The 21369-nt window shown below is 39.7% G+C and overlaps 2 protein-coding genes across 6 annotated transcripts in view; one reads left to right on the plus strand and one right to left on the minus strand.

Moving 5' to 3' along the window:
• Positions 1 to 1122: 1122 nt before the first annotated feature.
• dexi (Dexi homolog (mouse)) lies at positions 1123 to 7978 on the minus strand. Of its 2 annotated transcripts, XM_059979207.1 has the most exons (3): positions 7159 to 7978; positions 4305 to 4433; positions 1123 to 1838 (listed from the first exon to the last, which is right to left on the minus strand). In XM_059979207.1, the coding sequence occupies exon 1, from the start codon at positions 7739 to 7741 to the stop codon at positions 7472 to 7474; it is 270 nt and encodes an 89-aa protein (XP_059835190.1). In that variant the 5' UTR covers positions 7742 to 7978; the 3' UTR covers positions 1123 to 1838; positions 4305 to 4433; positions 7159 to 7471. The 2 variants fall into 2 exon arrangements, with proteins under 2 accessions (XP_059835190.1, XP_059835189.1); XM_059979206.1 differs by lacking the exon at positions 4305 to 4433 and having other exon boundaries at positions 1125 to 1838.
• A 200-nt stretch (positions 7979 to 8178) lies between these two features.
• clec16a (C-type lectin domain containing 16A) overlaps positions 8179 to 21369 on the plus strand; it is a 241706-nt gene continuing 228515 nt past the window's right edge. The window contains exon 1 of one of the 4 annotated variants that reach the window (XM_059979201.1): positions 8179 to 8705. In XM_059979201.1, coding sequence (XP_059835184.1) covers positions 8626 to 8705 — 80 coding nt within the window. In that variant the 5' untranslated portion in view covers positions 8179 to 8625. The remainder of the gene's footprint in view (positions 8706 to 21369) is intronic. The other 3 variants (XM_059979202.1, XM_059979199.1, XM_059979200.1) reach the window with 3 other exon arrangements.

A 21369-nucleotide genomic window follows, 5' to 3' on the forward strand; every position in this document is an offset into this window, starting at 1 on the left:
GAGAAAAACAGTTCTTGTATAAATCATTTGTGGTCATTAGGTGAAAGAATTTAATGACACACCCTATCACACTCACCAGAAAAAATGATTTTAAGTCTTTCGCACATACGAAGCCTATAAATGACTTGAATTATTCATACAGAAGTAGACTGTCAGGAGGCAGGCAAGCTGAATGTGTGTAAAGAATTTCAGTGCACTCAGACAATAAACTAATCTGAATCCGATTTCTGCAGAACAGATTAAACTTTTCCAACCTTACCCACTTCGTGACTAATCAGTCAGATATGGATCATCTAACAGCAAGGCCTTACATTGCACTCCATAAGCTTCCCACCTACGCTGATTGTGCTCTTGACCCTGCAAAGTCAGACGGTTGTGTCTTTCTCCCACTCACCAATCAGCTGAAGCTCCAATCTTGTCTTCTAATCCACCTACAAATAGGCCTTTTAACTGATAAGGAACTAGCAGAGAATTGGTCTTTGCAAGGCTGATGTTCTTAATACCTTGGGCCTTATGTACGTTGGAATATTGCATAGACAAAACACACATTGGCATATTGTAGATTGCTGCTTTAACATAGCTTTGGAGAAGCAGGGCAATTTCTAAGTCCCCTCTTCAAATACTAATGAATTCCTTTGCTATAAGACACTTGTGTATATGTGTAAATGCATTATTAATGCTCAATGCTCACATGAACACACAAACTCCTATGTGCATATGTCCTGCATTATTTTCAAATTACTTCAAATACTGCAGTTGAAAGTTTGAGCTGAAGCTATTATTTTTTTTAGTGATACAGAATGGCAACAGGTCCTACTGGCTTAACAAGCTTGGCCATCCAATTACACTCATGTGACCAATTAACCCATATATTTTTGGAATGTGGGAGGGAACCGGAGCACCCAGAGGAAACCCATGTGGTCACGGGAAGAAAGTAGAAACTCCTTACAGGCAGCGGCAGGAAATGAACTCAGGTCACCGTCGCTGTAATGCGTTACACTAACTGCTCCACTACTATGCTACCCTAGTATCTAGTATTAGATTAGTACTCCGTGAATATAGTTTATCAAACAAAATAGAAAAGTTATGAAGAATTAGTCATTAAAAGATACAATCTAATACTTCTGTAACATTATGAAATTTGTTTTTATTTTGCTTAAATCCTTAACAGGACAATAGAAATTTCAGCTGCTGTGGGAATAAAAGTTCAGGAAAAAAATGCAAGGGACGTATTTAAATCCATTGGCCAGATTATGCAATACTTTCAAAATAAAATAACATGATGTTACATGGGCTATGAAAGTAAGTATAACAGTTATAACACTGAAAATACAAATTTACTGCACCAGCTACAAGTGTAACAGGCACTGCAAATTATTAAATCAGTTATTAAATGAATGTCTTATATTTAATATAACAGATTCATGATAAACCATACATCATTTACAGGAGTGGCAGTAACAAAAATATGACTTAATTCAGTAAATTATATTAAGTTATTGATAACCCACTTACATTCCAGCCTTAGTATATACTGAAACGTGAATAAAGTAAATCCTTGTGTTACAATAAGCTTAGTAATATTCAACCCATATAATAGCTTGCTAAAAGCTGCAAGGACTGTACACATGATAACTTAGTTCAGTGTTGAGATGCAGCGGTGCAAAATGTTGAAATGTTATGGTTCCTTGCACGGGAGTTGGGTATCCAGCGCAGAATTCTTGCATTGTATTGCTGATGGTTAACTAATCCATATGGCGTTTAAAGCCTTTTTTTCTCCATGTGCGATTCAAAGTGACTCTCCTGAGGCTGAACGTCTCCAATTATCATTCCCCATCCTGTTGAATGGCACAGTGCAAGTAAAGAGACAGGGATATTGCGTTAGATTGCTTTACACTTCACTTCCAATCCTGAATTGATCTTCCTTTCCCTCAAAGAGCTTCTCAGGATCTTAGTTTGTAGTATTCAAGGACTAAAGAACTGGTTAATTTCTCCTTGTGCCTACTTTACTGACAGATTTGATTATTAAATCTTTGAGGTGTTGAATCTATCAATAGTTAAATTAACAGGATAATAAGTGCAAATAGATTATTTGTTCAACAGATCTCCAGATATGTATTGCAACACCTCACCAGTAAAATAAAGCAGAATCAATATAATAACTATGTACACTGCACTAAAACGCTAAACTTACTGATTTGGGGAGGTCAGCCCTTCATTACCAAATTGAAAGTGCAAGGCAAAGTTTTTGTTCTCAGCAGTACTGAATGCACAAGTACAGTACCATACTAGACATACTAGAATATACTAGAAGGACATACTAGAATAGTTTCCCGAATGCCTGTTGGTTTCTCTGAGGCAATCATGGAGGCAGACTAGTTCATCTTTAAGCCAATTAGATACGATTGAAGCATCACTTTGTTATAGCACATTTAGTTCTACTACTTTAGTCATTATGGGGAGACCCAATGTGCAAAGTTTACAGAAATGGTTTAAAAATGGTCAGGTTGTGTTATTCTACTTCAGAGCAAATATGTGACTGCTCATCCATAGGTACTCTCTGAATTGCAAAATACAAAAGTAGTCTTCCTCCACTACTGCTTCAGCTATAAACATTTCAATTCCACAACAAAAATCTATACCTGTACCTTCTACCTACATTAGCCCTCTGGAGTTGACCATTGCATAACAGTGCTAGATCCTCAGCATTTGTATTACAGTTTCAAGTATTGATTTGCCCTTGGTCCAAGTTGATTTTTAGATGCCAGATAGAGTGGCGCTATATTCAAAAAAATGGCCCGAAACAAAATGATGCAAAATGTTCAGAGTACAAGCCAAAAGTTTCAGTGAGGTAACAATGGGCTTGATCTGTCAACCAACTTAGTAATCAGCAAAATGCATTTTGCTTTGTTTACAAGCTTAAGGTTTAACCTCTTCTCTCGTAATACATACATGTTCAACTTTGTGTAATCTTTATTTCTAAAATAACCATGCCTGACAAAAAGATCCCATTGACATAAGGCATTGGTGCCTGACTTTTTCAAATTATTTTTTCATTATCCTCTGTGGAATAGCAGTAGATCTCTGCAGAGAGAATTCGAATAACAGATGGGAACCCAGAGGCATGCATGCACAATGGAGACAGAAAACAAAGACGTAGCAAAATGACGAACAGGAAAGACTGATGTATAAAAGATAGAAATAAGGGGGAGAAAGGCAGTAAGCAAACACGCAAGGTCTGCATGGAAGACAAGAACAACACTATTCAACCCAACAGTTTTAAAATAGCATTTACTACTTACAAAAAATACAGGAAACAAAAAAAGCATTTATGAAGTGTGTCGGGACTGCTTAGTGGGCCCCAAGGCATTATAGAGGCTGAATTGCTTTGCTGAGTTGCCCATTGCAAGGAGGGGGAGGAGGAGAGAAACTTAGTTTACTATGAGGATCAGGTGCATCTTATAATGCCTATTAGACTTAAATTTTAGTTCTTGTTATTTATATCTGGCACTGTTGTATTATTGAATTCCCTAATTATTGATTAAAGAAAGCAGATTGGGATACCCAAAGTAATTTGAAAATTTCTTCTGATTCATCAATGAAGACTAAGAATATTCCAAGGAGATAGGAAGCTAAAGAAGAAACAATTGCGTCCAACTGGGCAACACAAGTACTGTGAAGGAGTTTATGAAAATAGGTATTCAACTTTTTATGCACAAATTGGCTGCTACAGTAGTTGTTCCCTGTATAAAACCTTTAAAAAAATTAATTCAACACCTGGTTATTGTTTAGCACAAATGAACATGAAATACCACGTTCTTAAAAAAGATGCAGAAGTCTCCTTACTACAAGATGTCACATTATGATGTAAGTCAATAGTTATACTGCTTTCTTCAATTCTTGAATTGCTTGGCAGGACAGAAGGTTAAATGTGACTTGATACAAAGCCATAAGTCATGTGTTATTAGGTGTCCATTGAAGGCCCACACACAATGTTCTAAGAACAGTTTCTCTCCCCTCTGCCATCAGACTTCAAAACAATCTATGGACACTACCTCACTATTTCTCTTTTGCACTATTAATTTATTTTGTAATCTAGTATGATTTTTTACTGTATTGCACTGTATTGTTGCCACAAAACAAATTTCACACACATGTCAATGATAACAGATCTGATTTTGAAATAAATATTCTGAATTGAATTCAGAGGGCAATTTTTTTAGTCCATCCTTCCTACTTGCAGGCAGCATTAGTTGGTAATTAAAGAATCTGCAATATGCTAACATAAATAACTGCATACTTACTGTTGTGTGTGGTAAGTTAATAGAATGTTTCTCTCTATAGAAAACAGCTCAATTGTACAGATGAATAATACATTTGATAAAGTGAAAAAAATAAGCAAAATAGCTGTGAATACTCAAGTCAGGCTGCATCTGTAGGAAGAGAAACAGAAAATGACCTGCTGAGAATTCCCAACATTTCCCATTTTTATTATCAGTTAAATAACTCATGAGCTTTCCACAATTTACCTGATTGTCATGCAACTACAAGAGTAATAAAAGTTTACATGTTTTTGTTTACTGTTGTTGACAGTGGAATGGACTGCTGTATTTAGCTTTCATAACTTTAATGTAGGAAAATGAGCCTAGCCACTTCACAGGACAGAAACAAAGCTCAATCAAGGAAGTAGATAGTTAAAAAAGTTTAGGAGGGACAAAGTTTTAGAGAGAAAACTACAGCTTCAGCCTCGGCAACTGAAACACATTTGATGATAATGACAATATTAAATTTTGGGTTAATCAAGAGACTAATTTGGGAAGTGCAGATGTCTTAAAGGGTTATTTCCACTCAGAGGGCACATTATTAGGTACAGAAGTGAAACCTGGTGTGGTCTTCTGCTGCTGTCGCCCATCCACTTCACGATTTGACATGCTGTGTCTTTATAAATGTTATTCTGCACACCTCTGTTGCAACACAGTTATTTGTTACTATTACCATTCCCCTCTGACCCCTCTCATTGACAAGCCATCTTCACCCACAGAACTGCAGCTCACTGGATTTTTTTTTGCTCTGTAAACTCCACAGGCTGTTGTGTGTGAAAATCCTAGAGGATCAGCAGTTCCTGAGATACTCAAACCACCCACCTGGCATCAACTATCATTCCACAGTCTAAGTCACTTAGATTCTTCCCCATTCTGACGTTTGGTCTGAACAACAACTGAACCTCTTCTTCTAACAACTTTTAATGACAGTTGGCAGTCCAACTTAAAGGTGCATTATCACCACCAACTGAACTGGAGTGTGGGTAGAGAGTTGGAAATAAAACCCCTACTAGTTCCTTATCAAATGAAAACCCAGTTACCCCAAAAAGCCCTATAAGATTGTAAGTAGTGCAAGACAAAACTGTGGATTAAAGTCACTCAGTTTTTGTAAGATAAAAACTATCAACCCCCAAATAGTAGTGAAACAAACCTGCATTTGATTTCTTTCTACTTTATGTGCTTCACACTGTAATAGAATGGGTTCAATTGTTTCATAATGACAAAACCCACACAACCCTACAAGATACAATGAGTAATTAAGCATAGTATGCCCAATTCTGTAGAGTCAATACAATTCTTTCCTTTCGTTTTCCCCCTTCTCCCATCAACCCAACAGTTTTATGTATTCTGTAAAGGTGTCTCCCCTTAAGCCCATTATCCCACAGGTTTTGCCATAATCCCCTAATTCTTAACCCTACTAAACCTTTAGCTTCTGATCTGCCAAGTGGAAGGTCTAAATCCACAGCTGAACTTTTAACAGCTTTTTTGGCCAAACAATCAACCCACTCATTTCCTTCTATATGTAGGAACCCATAACAAGACGACATGTAGGCCAACACTTTGAATATGAAATAAAAGTTAGAACTTCCAACAGTAAATGCGATCTAGCAGTAAATGGATTAACTTCTTGGTTAGAAACAGGGGAGGCAACAGCTACAATTCGGAGGGTCAGGGACCATGATGGATGGAGAGGCATGATTGCAAGGCACCTGAACAAAAACAACTGAAGTTCTTGACCATGCCTGAATGCTATTGTGCACTGCATTGCTGCCACGATTGGCCAATTAGATGTTTTCATTAAAAAGCAGGTGTACCTAATAAAGTGGCCACTGAACATAAATAGACAATAGGTGCAGAAGTAGACCATTCGGCCCCTCGAGTCTGCACCGCCATTCTGAGATCATGGCTGATCATTCACTATCAATACCCAGGGGATAAGGGGGCTGCAATTTAAAGTAGGATGTAAGATATCATTATTCAATGTATTGCTTTTATTTTCAGTGAGACAATTAAAACTTCCTTTTAATTATTAAAAGCAATACGATAATTCAGCCCCATTAAACTCTTATGCCACTCAATACAGTTCAGCAATAACATTTTTTAAATCCTGATTAACTGCAACTCATTTTAAAAATAAATTCATACGTAGATTGGATTGATCTTTAAAAATAGCAACCCTCGGATATTAAGTTTTACTTTGATAATTCTACCATCCAAAACCAGTTATCCTATCTCAGCTAAGCGCGTTTCTTGCTACCAACACCAGGTCTGCTTTTCAGAACGTGGATAGGCTGTTACAATGCAGTTGTTTAGTCCCACCCACTTGCAGCCTGACTCCATTTCCCAGGGAAAACAGACTCACCATTGCATTTATCACTAACGTCTTGGAAGAAATCAAGATACATTGAGATAGGCAGGTGCAAGGCTCAATTAAAATACCTCTCGTTTACTCAACAAGGGCTAAAATACATTTCAATTATTTTATCTGGACTTCTTTCAAGATAATCTCATTGCCTTCTTGCAGAATGATTAACTTCTATAAAGCACAATATGTTCTTTTAGATTAAATTGAAAAGGTTCTAAGTTACTATACACTTTACAAATATTTAAAGCACGTACGATTATCCCATCAGATTTATGCAAAACCTTGTTGAAAGATTGGTTACATATTAGCAACTGCAAACATGTTTCATAATGTAATCCTGTGATATAAAGAATATGCTTAATGTAGATTTTAAAAAGACTGCAAAGATCTCAAATTTCAACAATGTGCGATGCAGTGTATTGTGATTCCCTGGAGTTCGTGGGTCAATATATAGTTTGAGCAAATACCTACTGTTTAATAAATCCTGGAGCCGCAGTTCTGCTTTGCAATGAAGACCATTATTACAAACAGATAAATGCTCTGAAATATATCGCAATCCATATCATTATTTGCAATCTTTGCACAATTATGAAAGAGCAACCGGCCCACAACAGCCACAGAAACGGCTGGCAGATAATTATCCTGTACTTCAGCGACCAAGTGCCTTGTTGACAAACCGAGGTTTGTCATTCGCATCTGATACACAGTAGCTGCCCACTTCTGTGCTAAGCAAAAAATACTGGTATCATTAACTGAGTATGTGAGGAGGAGTTTATTATTGCTTTTAGTCGAAGTAGCCATCGAAGACATCCACTTCGCCGTCTGTGTCATAGACAACCGATGCCGGATCCGACAAGACTCCGAGGTCAACTAGAGCCTGGTCGAAGTCGTCGGGAAGGAAGACAATTCCCACATTGAAGAGGACGTACTCCATCAGGAAGGCATAGTAGAGGATGAGCACATTCACAAAAAACAACCCCACGTAAAACATACAGGGCAACTCATCAAGGAGCGACTCCAGCGAATCGAGATCAGCGTAAACAGAGGCGGTCATAGGCTTCAGGGTGGCGAATTAACACCGCAGCAGGCACGCTGAGGGGTAGGGTAGGGGAGGGGGGAAAGGCCCTCACTTTCCGATGCCCTTCGGTCCACCGCTCTTTTACCGAGATCTCCACGGCGTCAGGCCGGGCTTCTCTCCGCCCCTCCCCCCGCGCTCTCAGGTTTCCGCCTCCCTTTCACTTTTCATTGGCCTCCTCCTCCGCTCGCCGCCGCCGAGCTGTTTGATCACCACACACAACTCCGCCCCCCTGCGCGCCAACCCCGAGTCTGAATGGCTGATGTCAACGTCAATCGCATGACGACGCCGCAGCTGTTCGTCCCGCCTTCTCCCCCCCCGCCGCGTACTACCGCTGAGTGGCTTGCCATGACGTCGATCAAGTGACACAATCGCGATTATCCCGCCCTACCCGACGCGCCACCCTCCCCTCAAGCTGCCGCCCCTCCCCCTTTGACGAGCAAGATAGGTTGTTTTGCAGGGCCGTCGCGTGCACTACACGTCATCGCCATCAACACCAGCATCGCCGTTTAATTTAAACGTACAGTTCAACAACTTCATTACTTTCGGAACATTTTAGCTCTCCTGATAACGTTCTTTCCGTGCACCTCAAATAATGGTAAACACGAGACAGTTTTGAAGGAAGGCTGGGCGCTGAAAAGTGATCGCAAAGAATTCTGGGATTCGTAGTTTGCGGTAGGCGCCCGTGTGCGGCTTCATGTTAGTGTAAGCAGGCGAAAGAACTTGGTCTCCCAGCAGCCAGCGCTCACCAAGCATTGCAGCGGCTATCGCCGAGTCAACCAGTATGTTGGTGAAAGGCTTGAATGTCACGGGCATATTTTAATATATCGCAATAGAATGCGCGGAAGAAGTGTCTAGAAGTGATGTTTGGCCGTTCGAGGAGTTGGGTCGGCGGGAGCTCCGGGAAGTCCCCGAGAAACATTCATTCCTTAGAGCATCTGAAGTAAGTGTCTCTGTGAGCATTGTAGACCGAGAAATACCGGAGTTACTCGCAGCGTCGAGCAGTATTTCCTGGATGAATCAGGCCTTAAGGTCCAGGCCCTTTTCAATTACTGTTTTAGCAATGAGCCCAACATGTTTTCAAAGAGTGTTGTAAATTCCTTTCCTCGGAGCATTTGTAATTACGTTAAGTTAACATCTACTTAGTTGAATTGTTGCAAAAAGAAAGTTTTATGGCTGTAAAAACGACCCAGATGTTTTATTTTATTGGAAAATTTTGCCAGTCCTTCAACGAATGTCTTGTCTTTTGCTGTCGATCGCTGAATTAAAGGAAACACGCTGTCCTCTAACGTCGATTTAAACCTTTTGTCTTCACAAATGCTTGACCCCCCCCCCCCCCCCCAGGTTCTTTCAGTTTTTTGTTTAGTTTATGATCTCAGTGTTTTAGAGAATGGACCTTTATGATCACCAAAGATGATTTTGTTTAGTGTTTTGGCCGAAAGAACGTACTTGTCAGTTAATGACATTTCATGTAATGTACACTGTCGTTCATAACTGGTAAACAAATTCCTTAATATCCCATGACTCGTCCTTCACTGCATCTTGCTTTCAAATTATACTTGAGAATGACAAACTGTTGTTGTTACTATTAGTTAAAGCCATAATAAATAAGAATAGATCATTTACCCCTTTGAACCTTCTCTGCCATTGATAGCCTTTTTTGTTGTATGCTTAAGTTTTGCTTAGCTGGAGTAGGCAGAATTTATATTTATTTAGTTCTTATTTTCTTCGTCAGACATATCAATTTATTTCTAAAATTATTTCTGCTGGATATGTAATTACTGAGGAATTGAACAAGGAGTTTAGGTACAAAGGATTAAGTTGATTAAGCATGTTATGATTTAGGAGGTGAAAATTAAGTATTTATGGAAGCAAAGGGTAGAAAGAAGAATGAGAATCTTTTGGTAATAACCAGTGAATTTTTTTGGGTGTAGGAACAGAATTATGCCATTTGTCCCATCGAGTCTGCTCTGCTGTTTGATCATGGCGGATTTATTTTCTCTCTCAGCCCCATTCTCTTCTTCCTGTAACGTTTAATACCCTGAATAATTAAGAACCTGTCAATCCCCGCTTTAAATATACACAATGACTTGGGCCTCAGAGCTGATTATGGCAGATTCACCACCTTCTGGCTGGAGAAATACTTTCTCATTTCTGTTCTAAAGTGATGTATTCAGAGGCTATGCCCTCTGGACCTAGATTTGTCCCACTGTATTGGAAACATCCTCTCCAGGCCTTTCAAAATCTAGGCGGTATCAATGAGTTCCCCTTCATTCTTTTAATCTCCAGTGAGGACGGGGCCAAAGCTATCAAACTCTCCTCAGATTTTAACCCTTTAGTTCCTGAGATCATTCTCATAAGCCTCCACAGGCCCCTCTCCAATGTCAATACATTTTGGATAAGGGGCCCAAACGACTCTCGATACTCCAAATAGGCCTGACTAATATATGACAAAGCCTCAGCATTGCATTCTTGCTTTTATATTCTAGTCCTCTGGAAATGAATGCTGACATTGCATTTGAGTTGACTTTATTTCTTACATCCTTCACATACATGAGGAGTAAAAATCTTTACATTATGTATCTGTCTGAATGTGCAATTTGTAGTAATTTGTAATAAATAGTATGTACAACAGGACAGTCAATATAGCAAAGAAAATACAATTGTATCAGCGTGAACGGATCTGTCTGATGTCATAGTGGAAGAAGCAGTCCCGGAGCCTGTTGGTCTTGAAGTTTATGGTGCGGTGCTGTTTTTTGGATGGTAGTAGCTGGACCAATTTGTGGTTGGGGTAACTTGGGTCCCCAATGATCCTTCGGACCCTTTTTACGGACCTGTTTCTTTAGATGTCCTGAATAGTGGGAACTTCACATCTACAGATGAGTTGGGTTGTCTGCACCACTCTCTGCAGAGTCCTGCGATTGAGGGAAGTACGGTTCCCATACCAGGCAGTGATGCAGCCAGTCAGGATGCTCTCAATTGTGCTCCTGTACAAAGTCCTTAGGATCTGGGGACTCATACCAAACTGCTTCAACTGTCTGAGGTGAAACAGGCGCTGTTGTGCTTTTCTTCACCATATAGCTGGTGTGTACCGACCACGTCAGATTCTTGGTGATGTGTATGCTGAGGAATTTAAGGTTGTTCATCCTCTCAACCCCAGATCTGTTGATGTCAATAGGGATTAGCCTGTCTCCATTCTTCCTGTAGGCCACAGCCAGATTCTTTGTTTTTGCAACATTGAGGGAGAGGTTGTTTTCTTGACAGCACTGTGTCAAGGTGATGACTTCTTCTCTGTAGGCTGCCTCATTATTATTTGAGATTAGGCCAATCAATGTAGTATCATCTGCAAATTTAATTAGCAGATTGGAGCTGTGGGTGGCGACACAGTAATAGGTATATAGAAATTATATCCATGCCTTCTTTATTACTGACTCAATGTGCAAGTTAACCTTAAGGGAATCCTAGGATTTATATTTTGATTTATAATTTCTATTTTTACCTTCAGTGTTCTGTGATTTTGCTTAATATTGTGACTGTGTATTTTCTTGTGGAAGATCTCTGTAAGAGAGTATACTGTAGTTTAGTAGCCTGTGGCTTGTATCCTGGCATTGCTCTTGCTCATTTTTACCTCAACGTAGACTTTTCATTTGCTGGTAGGGTTCATCAAGGAGCTGTTGAGATTAAGATTATTGATGAACTAAACAGACTGATGCAAAGCACAGCTGCTTTAGTGTCCTTTGACATGAATGCTTTGAGAGGTTGGTCATGACTAGACTGAACTCCTGCCTCAGCAAGGAACTGGACCCATTGCAATTTGCCTATCATCACAATAGGTCAACGGCAGATGCAATCTCAATGGCATTCCACACGGCTTCGGATCACCTGGACAACACAAATACCTATGCTAGGATACTGTTCATTGACTATAGATCAGCATTTAATACCATCATTCCCACAATCCTGGTTGAAAAGTTGCAGAACCTGGCCTTCTGTACCTCCCTCTGCAATTGGATCCAGGACTTCCTAACCGGAAGGCCACAATCTCTGCGGATTGGTGAAAACATATCCTTCTTGCTGACAATCAACACTGGCGCACCTTGGGTGTGTACTTACCCCACTGCTCTACTCTCTATATACACACGACTCTGTGGCTAGGCATAGCTCAAATACCATCTACAAATTTGCTGACAATACAACCATTGTTGATAGAATCGCAACTGGTGACGAGAGGGTGTACAGGAGTGAGATATGCCAACTAGTGGAGTGGTGCTGCAGCAATAACCTGACACTCAACATCAGTAAGATGAAAGAGCTGATTGAGGACTTCAGGAAGGGTAAGACGAAGGAACACAATACCAATCCTCATAGAGGGATCAGAAATGGAGAGAGTGATCAGTTTCAAGTTTCTGGATTTCAAGATCTCTGAGGATCTAACCTGGTTCCAACATATTGATGTTAAAGAAGGCAAGACAGTGGCTATACTTTAATAGGAGTTTGAAGAGATTTGGCATGGCAACAAAGACACTCAAAAACTTCTATAGATATACCATGGAGAGCATTCTGACAGGCTGCACCACTGTCTGGTATGGGGGGGGGGGGGGGGTGCTACTACACAGGACCAAAAGAAGCTGCAGAGGGTTGTCTCAGAAAGGCAGTGTTCACTATTAAGGACCTCCAGCACCCAGGGCATGCCCTTTTCTCACTGTTACTATCAGGTAGGAGATACAGAAGCCTGATGGCACACACTCAGCAATTCAGGAACAGCTTCTTCCTCTCTGCCATCCAATTCCTAAATGGACATTGAAACCTTGGACACTACCTCACTTTTTTTAAATATACAGTATTTCTGTTTTTTAAAATCTATTAAATATACATATACCGTAATTGTTTTACCTATTTATTGTTACTATTTTTTATATTTTGTTCTCTTCTATATTTATTGCATTGAACTGCTGCTGCTAAGTTTACAAATTTCATATTACGTACTGGTGATAATAAACCTGATTCTGATTCTGAAGGTATTTTGCAAAGTTCCATTATTATCCCTGGACATTATATCTCTGAGTCTATATAAAGGAATTTATGCACGTTCCTGATTTCCTTTTTGGAATTTATACATTTTATTCTTTGTCCTTTCTAATCTATAGATTCTGTATGGATATGGGATAATGGAATTTTAGCATCGGTACTTAATGTGTTATTGGAGACATGCTTCCTACAATTTCAATCCAGTCTGATTGGTAGTATTCCACAGAAATCACTGGCTTGTTGGCTGCTCAAAATGTTCTTTGTTGTGGCGATAGAAATAAAGTTAAAAGTACAAATATGTCTCTATATGCAACCCTGAAATTCATTTTATTGCGGGCATACTCAATAACCATAATAGAATCAATGAAGGATCACACCAATGGGACAGACAATCAGGGCAACAAACGGTGCAAATACAAAAAGAAGGAAAACAAGCACCAAGTATTGAGAACATGAGATGAAGAGTCCTTGGAAGTGAGTCTATAGGTTCACAGGTCCACAGGTGAAAAGAGAGCAAGTTTACATTAGAGTTCTGACACAAAAGAAGAAGGGTCTTGGCCTGAAATGTCAACTGTTACTCTTGTCCATTGAAGCTACTTGACCTGCTGAGTTCCTCCAGCATTTTGTGTGTTACCTAGGGTTCTGACACTGTTGGCTTTAAATTAACCTCAGGCGAAAGATTAAAGATTGTTTTTAGGTAAAAACAAATAGGGAATTTCACAACTGTCTCAATGAGTAAACTAACCAAACATATAACAGACCTGAAAACATTGCACTAAGATAATAAAAATAACTGAAAATTTGACTTAGTACTGAACTAATAAGTTCAGAAATGTTCCAGAATCATGCATATTTTATGATGAGAGTATAAATAGGTTTTGCGTTCTGGTTTAACTTCTCGATGAATAACTAATAGCAACCCGTTAAAAGTGTAATATGTTTTTTTGTGAGAGAGAGAAAGCAAATTGTTTGTATTGGATGTAGGGAATACAGAATTTTATGATTTGGGTCAAAGGAGGTGCAAATGTTAAACAATGCTCAAAATGGGAACAGAAATTGAAGAAGTGGCTGTCCTTTATTTGTAGGGCTTTATTTTATCTTTGCCAGAATTTCTTTAGATTTTAAGTACTGCAACATTTAAGCAGTGAGTTGTTGGTCTCCCCTTTCGCTGTAGAAGTAGTGATATCTCTCTCTCTCTCTTCTCTCTTTTTTTCTCTCCCCCTCCCCTTCTGGGTTGTGGATTGTAGTTTCTGATGGAGTATAGATCATGGTCTTTGTGGGCTTTGTTATTGTGTCTTGGAGGAGAGGGGGCTCTGGCATTCTAATCTTTTTCCATTATTTATTCTTTGGGTTCTCTTCTGTTTCATGGATGTTGCGAAGAGTAAGAATTTCAAGTTGTATACATTCTCTAATATTAAATGGAACCATTGAACTTAAATATTAGGCAATCACTTGCAGTTGTATTATAAACCAAAATCTAATTTGTTAATGCGAGCTACACATTTAATGTAAAGTTGTGAAAATACAAAGTGATGCACTGTACATTCAGATATTCAGATACATTTCAGGTTGGTTATTTCCTATGATCTTATTGAAAATCCTATGAAAATGTATAGTTGGCCAGGATAAGAATGGTAATTTCTGGTATTTGTTGTGAAAGGATATTATTGTATAATACTGCAAGCATGTTATTATATTACAGCAGTGCTCAAAGCAGAGCACCTATTGAAGCAAATTATTGTGTAAGTAACATTGTTTTTAAAAAGATTCAAGATTCAATAGTGTTTTGAAAGCTACTGAATCAAACATGTTCAAACTACTTTTAATCTGTTGCTATAGAAAAATGGGCAGGATGTAAATATATTTAATGTTAGCAATGTTTTCTTCTCCCATCACCACACTGTAAATAAATGAAGGTGTTTAAATCTTGTACCATCCTTTTTCTCCATGCTGAGCTCGTTCCTGCCTGAGAAGTGACTTGGATCTGATCCAGTTTTCCTACCAGAGCAACGGGTCCACAGCAGATGCCATCTCATTGGCTCTTCACTCAACCCTGAAACATCTGAACAGCAAAGATGCATACATCAAGATGCTCTTTATCAACTACAGCTCAGCATTAAATTCCATCACCCCCTAAAATCTAATCGAGAGAGCTTCAAGACCTTGGCCTGAGTACCTCCTTGTGCAATTGGATCCTTGATTTCCTCACTTGCAGACCCCAGTCAGTTTGGATTGTCAAAACATCTCCTCCACAATCTCAATCAGTACAGATACACCGCAAGGCTGTGTGTGTTATCTCTTGCTCTTCTTGCTTTACACTTACAACTGCGTGGCTAAGCACAACTCCAATGCCATATTTAAGTTTGCTGATGACACCACTGTTGTTGGGCGAATCATGGGTGGTAATTAATCAGCATATAGGAGGAAGATTAAAAAATCTGATGTGTTGTGCCTCATACTCAATGTCAGCAAGACTGAGGAGTTGATTATTTTCTTCAGGAGGAGGAAACTGAAGGTCCATGAGCCAGTCCTCATTGGGTGATTAGAGGTGGAGAGAGTTGACAACTTTAAATTCCTTGGTGTTATTTTAGAGAATCTGTCCTGGACCCAGCAGATAAATGTAATTATGAAGAAAGCACAACAGCAGCATTACTTCCTTAGATGTGAAGATTTGGCATGACATCCAAAACTTTGAGAGACTTCTGTAAATGTGTGGTGGAGAGTATATTGACTGGCTACATGCAGCCCGATATGGAAATACCAATGCCCTTGAACAGAAAATCCTACAAAAAGTAGTGGATATGACCCAGTGCATCATGGGGAAAGCCCTCCTCACCATGGGGCATGTCTACACAGAGTGTTGTCGCAGGAAAGCAGCATGCATCATCAGGGATCCCCATTGCCCAGGTCGTGCTCTCTTCTTGCTGCAAAGGTATGGGAGCCTCAAAACCCATACCACCAGGTTCAGGAACAGTTCTTACCCCTCAACCATCTGGCTCTTGAACCGTAGGTGATAACCTCACTCAACTTCATTTGTCCCATCGCTGAGCTGTTCCTACAACCTACGGACTCACTTCTTGATATTTATTGCTTGCTTATTATTACTAGGTTTTTTTCTTCTGTATTTACACAGTTTTTTGCAGACTGGTTTTCTGCCCAGTTGGTGCGGTCTTTCTTTGATTCTGTTATGGTTATTGGATTTACTGAGTATGCCCATAAGAAAATGAATCTCAAGGTTGTATACAGTGACATACATGTACTTTGATAATAAATTTACTTTGAACTTTTTAAACTTTGAGACGAAAGGTGAAACCAGCACTCACAATTGATTCTTTCAGTGCACTCCATCAATGCTTAAAATGTTTGATTGTTAAAAAATAAATTATGTGCGTCTGAGACTGAATCACTATGTGATAGAGGACAACTGCACGCTCATTCTGATTCCAGGATACCACTTGTCAAGTAGTCATCAGCTAGATGGTTTCATCTCTTGTTCTGACCAATAGAATTCCTGTGATCTCTAGCAAGACTTGCAGTGGAGGTGTATGTATCTACATTAATAAGAGCTGGTGTGTGAATGCTTTGATAGTGATGACCCATTGTTTGCTTGTGGCAGAGATCTTAATGGCAAAGTGCAGGCCTGTCTATTTATTGAGGGGGTTCACTGCCATTGTGATTATACATTTGAGTTCAGAAGTTTACTTACATCAAGGTTGAAGTCATTAAAACTCATTGTTTAACCACTCCACAGATTTCATATTAGCAAACTATAGTTTTGGCAAGACATTGAGGATATCTACTTTATGCATGACAGGAGTAATTTTTCCAACACTTGTTTACAGACAGATTATTTCACTTTTAATTGACTATATCACAATTCCAGTGGGTTAGAAGTTTACAAACAAAATCAAAAGAAATCAGCCAAGACTTCAGAGAAAAAAAAATTGTGGACCTCCACAAGTCTGGTTCATCCTTGGGAGCAATTTCCAAATGCCTGAATGTTCCACGTTCATCTGTACAAACAATAGTACACAAGTATAAACACCATGGGACCACGCAGCCGTCATACCGCTCAGGAAGGAGACGCATTCTGTCTCCTAGAGATGAATGTACTTTGGCATGAAAAGTGCAAATCAATCCTAGAACAACAGCAAAGGACCTTGTGAAGATGCTGGAGGAAACAGGTAGACAAGTATCTATATCCACAGTAAAATGAGTCCTATATCGACATAAACTGAAAGGCTGCTCAGCAAGGAAGAAGCCACTGCTCCAAAATTGCCATAAAAAAAAACAGACTACAGTTTGCAAGTGCACATGGGGACAAAGATCTTTCTTTTTGGAGAAATGTCCTCTGGTCTGATAAAACAAAAATTGAACTGTTTGGCCATAATGACCATCGTTATGTTTGGAGGAAAAAGGGTGAGGCTTGCAAGCCGAAGAACACCATCCCAACCATGGAGCATGGGGGTGGCAGCATCATGTTGTGGGGGTGGTTTGCTGCAGGAGGGACTGGTGTACTTCACAAAATAGATAGCATCATGAGGAAGGAAAATTACGTGATAAATTGAAGCAACATTGTTTAAGTGGACAATGACCCCAAAGTTACCTCCAAAGTTGTGGCAAAATTGTTTAAGGACAACAAAGTCAGAGTATTGGTGTGGCCATCACAAAGTCCTGATCTCAATCTGATAGAAAATTTGTGGACAGAACTGAAAAAGCGTGTGCGAGCAAGGAGGCCTACAATTCTGACTCAGTTACATCAATTCTGTCTGGAGGAATGGAACAAAGTTCCAGCAACTTATTGTGAGAAGCTTGTGAAAGGCTACCCAAAATGTTTGACCCAAGTTAAACAATTTAAAGACAATGCTACCAAATACTAACAAAGTGTATGTAAACTTCTAACCCACTGGGAATGTGATGAAAGAAATAAAAGCTGAAATAAATCATTCTCTCTACTATTATTCTGACATTTCACATTCTTAAAATGAAGTAGTGATCCTAACTGACATAAGACAGGGAATATTTTCTAGGATTAAATGTCAGGAATTGTGAAGAACTGAGTTTAAATGTATTTGGCTAAGGTGTATGTAAACTTCTGACTTCAACTGTACATTCTTCCCTGTTTTCCTCCCCCTCATGCAAAAGCAGGGGGAAGTGGGGAAGTGCTGTACCGTCTCTAAGGTGCTATAATGACTTGCAAAACACATGCCCCAATGGTTTCTTTATTGTTGCTGGCAACTTAAATCATGCAACCTTGAAACAGTGCTGCCTAAATTCTTTCAGCTGATTGACTGTGCTACCAGAGTTGAGAACACATTAGACCTGGTTTATTCCAACATCTCTGGTACATACAAGTCTGTTCCCCACCCCTGCCTCACTCTGACCATTTATCTGTTATGCTAATTCCTGCATGCCATCCACTAATTAAACGTGTCAAACTAGTTCAAAGGGAGATAGAAGGAGCAACCTCAGCATTACAGGGCTTGTTTGAAAATACAGACTGGAGCATGTTCAGGGAGGCAGCTACCTATAGCCACCACATTAACATCACTGAATATGTGTGATCTATGACTGGCTATGTGGCAAGGCGTATTAAGGACGTCGTCGTTATTAAACACATCTTTGTGAGGGCAAATCAGAAGCCGTGGCTAACAGCAGAGGTCCAGGCACAGCTGAGAGATTGGGATGCTAACTTCAGAATGGGGAATAAGATGGCTCTGATCAGCAAGAGCTGTGCACCATCAGGAAGGCAAAACAGGATTATTCACAGAAAATATACATCCATTTTTGTGACACCAGAGGTGTGAGGTGCATGTGAATTGAATTAACTTTATTTCTTACATCCTTCATATACATAGGAGTAAAAATCTTTGTTACGTCTCTATCTGAATGTGCAAATTGTAGTAATTTGTAATAAATAGTATATATAGTAAGATATACAACTGGGCATTCGGTCCATAACGGACTATAAGTCCACCCTGCATATCAACAACAGTAATGTTTCTCTTCCCGATAGGCTGAATTTCTTTTGCACTCAGTTTGATGCAGGGTATGATGTGCCAGCGAGGAAGTCCACCCTCCCCCCCCCAAGGTGCAGGTACTCTGTCTGGCTGCAGCTGATGTGAGGAAAACTCCCGCCAGGGTCAACCCAGGTAAAGCTTGGTGTACTGCTAAGCACCGGCACTCCACAGGGTTGCATGCTCAGCCCACTGCTGACCCTTGACTGCATTGATATATCCAGTTCAAAGCAAATCATCAAGTTTGCTGATAAGATAAGTGGTTAGCTTCGACAACAGCATCAAAAATTTATTTATATAGAGATATAGTATGGAGTAGGCCCCTTTGGCCTTTTGAGCTGTGCTGCAGCATTGCCAAAACCCTGATTAACTCTAACCTAATCACGGGACAATTTACAATGACTAGTTAACATGCATCTTTGGAAGGAAGCCGGAGCACGTGGGGAAAGCTCGTGCATTCCATGGGGGGGGGGACGTACATAGACTCCTTCCAGAATGTCACCGGAATGGATTCCAGAACATTCGGAGTTGTAACAGTTTTGCACTAACTGCAATGCTACCGTGGTGCTCAGATCGGATCCACAACAACTTGAGGCTCAACATGGACAGGACCAAAGAGCTGATTGTGGAGTTTGGAAGGGTGCAGACTGACTACTATTCATTGCACATGCACGGCTCCTCTTTGGAGAGAGTTAGAAGCACCAAGCATCTGGGAGTGCACATGATGGGCAATATCACATGGTCCCTCAATACCACCTCTTAGGTCAAGAAAGCATGGTGGCATCTTCACTTCTAAAGGTTCAAAATTGAAAGTAAAATTTATTTTCAAAGTGTATCTCACCTGAGATTCATTTCCTTGCAGGTAAACTCAATAAAGTCAATAACCATAATAGAATCAATGAAAGATTACACCAACAGGGTGGGCAACCAGCGTGCAAAAGACAACAAGCTGCAAATACAAAAAGAAAGAAATGATAATAAATAAGCAATAAACATTGAGAACATGGGGTGAATAGTTTTTGAAAGTGTGTCTATAGGTTGTGGGAGCAGTTCAGTGATTCAGTGAAGTTATCCCCTCTGATTCAAAAGCCTGAAGGTTGAGGGGTAATAACTGTTCCTCAACCCAGTGGTATGAGTCCTGAACCTCCTGTACCTTTTTCCATGTGACAGCAGTGAGAAGGTGACATGACCTGAGAAGACAGAGGTGAATGAGGCTTCCCTCACCCATTTTAACCAATTTTTACAGGAACACCATGGAGAGTGACCTGACCAGCTGCATCAACATCTGGTATGGGAATTGCAAGGCATGTTCCATAAGCCCTGCAAAGGATTGTGAGGACTGTTGAGATGATCACCAGGGTCTCTCTTTCACCCATTATAGAGATATAAATCAGGAGTGCTGTATACACAGGGCCATTAGCATTGTCAATGTCCCCTCCCATCTGTCCAACAAACTCTTTGACACCCCCTACCATCAGGCAGGAGGTACTGGAGCATAAAGATGGGGCAAAAAATGTTAGGATAGGAAACAGCTTCTTCCCTCAGGCTGCAAGACTACTGTACTCCCTGACACCAGCCAGGTCTCATCACCTATGAAGCACCAATAGCATTATACTGTTTACTTTTTAACGTGTTGTATATGCACCTTATTATTTGTAGGGTTTATTTGTTATTTATTTGTGGTAATATTCAGATTTAGTTTATTGTCATTTAGAAACCACAAATGCAATGCAGTTAAAAAATGAGACAACGTTCCTCCAGAATGATATCACAAAAGCACATGATAAAACAGACTACACCAGAATTGGCAATCCCCAATCCAGAGTCTGGGGAGGCTGTTGTGTATTAATATATGTACTGTTTTTTTGCACACTTTGGTCAGGAGGAACAATGTTGCAATTGGCAGTAATCGTGTATAGTTGAATGACAGTAAACTGAGCTAGAATTTGATTTATAGGTTGATGGTACCCACCATAATAAGTTTTCTAACTCTAACAGTCCTGCTTATTAAACATGCTGTTTCAATTGAAGTTCAATTTCTTCTTAAATTTATCCTTTGGCAAAATCATTGTCTTTTCAATAAAAGACAATTCAATTAAATTCAATAAACTTCATTAAACCTTTCTCCAATAACTATCCTCCTTGACCTTACAGTCTTCAAGGAGATTTCACATTGATACCTTTGTCATGAAACATTCTGCTTTTATTTCCCTAATATCACCTTCCTACACTCTCCATATCCATTCATCATATTTATGAAGCTCTTTAATCCATGGCGTTGTTTCCTTTCCTGCATCTTCCCACATCTTAACCTGGGTTCCCCTAATGATAGGTGCCATATTGTAATCTTTTGTGTGCTGAAGTTAAAAAAAATTGCTGATGCTAGAAATATGAAATAAGAGTCGGAATGTTGTTGAAAATCTTAGCGGGTTAGGCAGTATCTGGAAAGGGAAATAGTTAACAATTTAGTTTTACTCTGCTGAATTTTTCCATCACTTTCTCAAGATTCAAGATTGTTTATTGTCACTACAGACACTGTTTATATCCCTCCATTCACTCTGT

The sequence above is a fragment of the Hypanus sabinus genome, chromosome 9, assembly GCF_030144855.1.
Source record: "Hypanus sabinus isolate sHypSab1 chromosome 9, sHypSab1.hap1, whole genome shotgun sequence".
NCBI classification, from domain to species: Eukaryota; Metazoa; Chordata; class Chondrichthyes; order Myliobatiformes; family Dasyatidae; genus Hypanus; species Hypanus sabinus.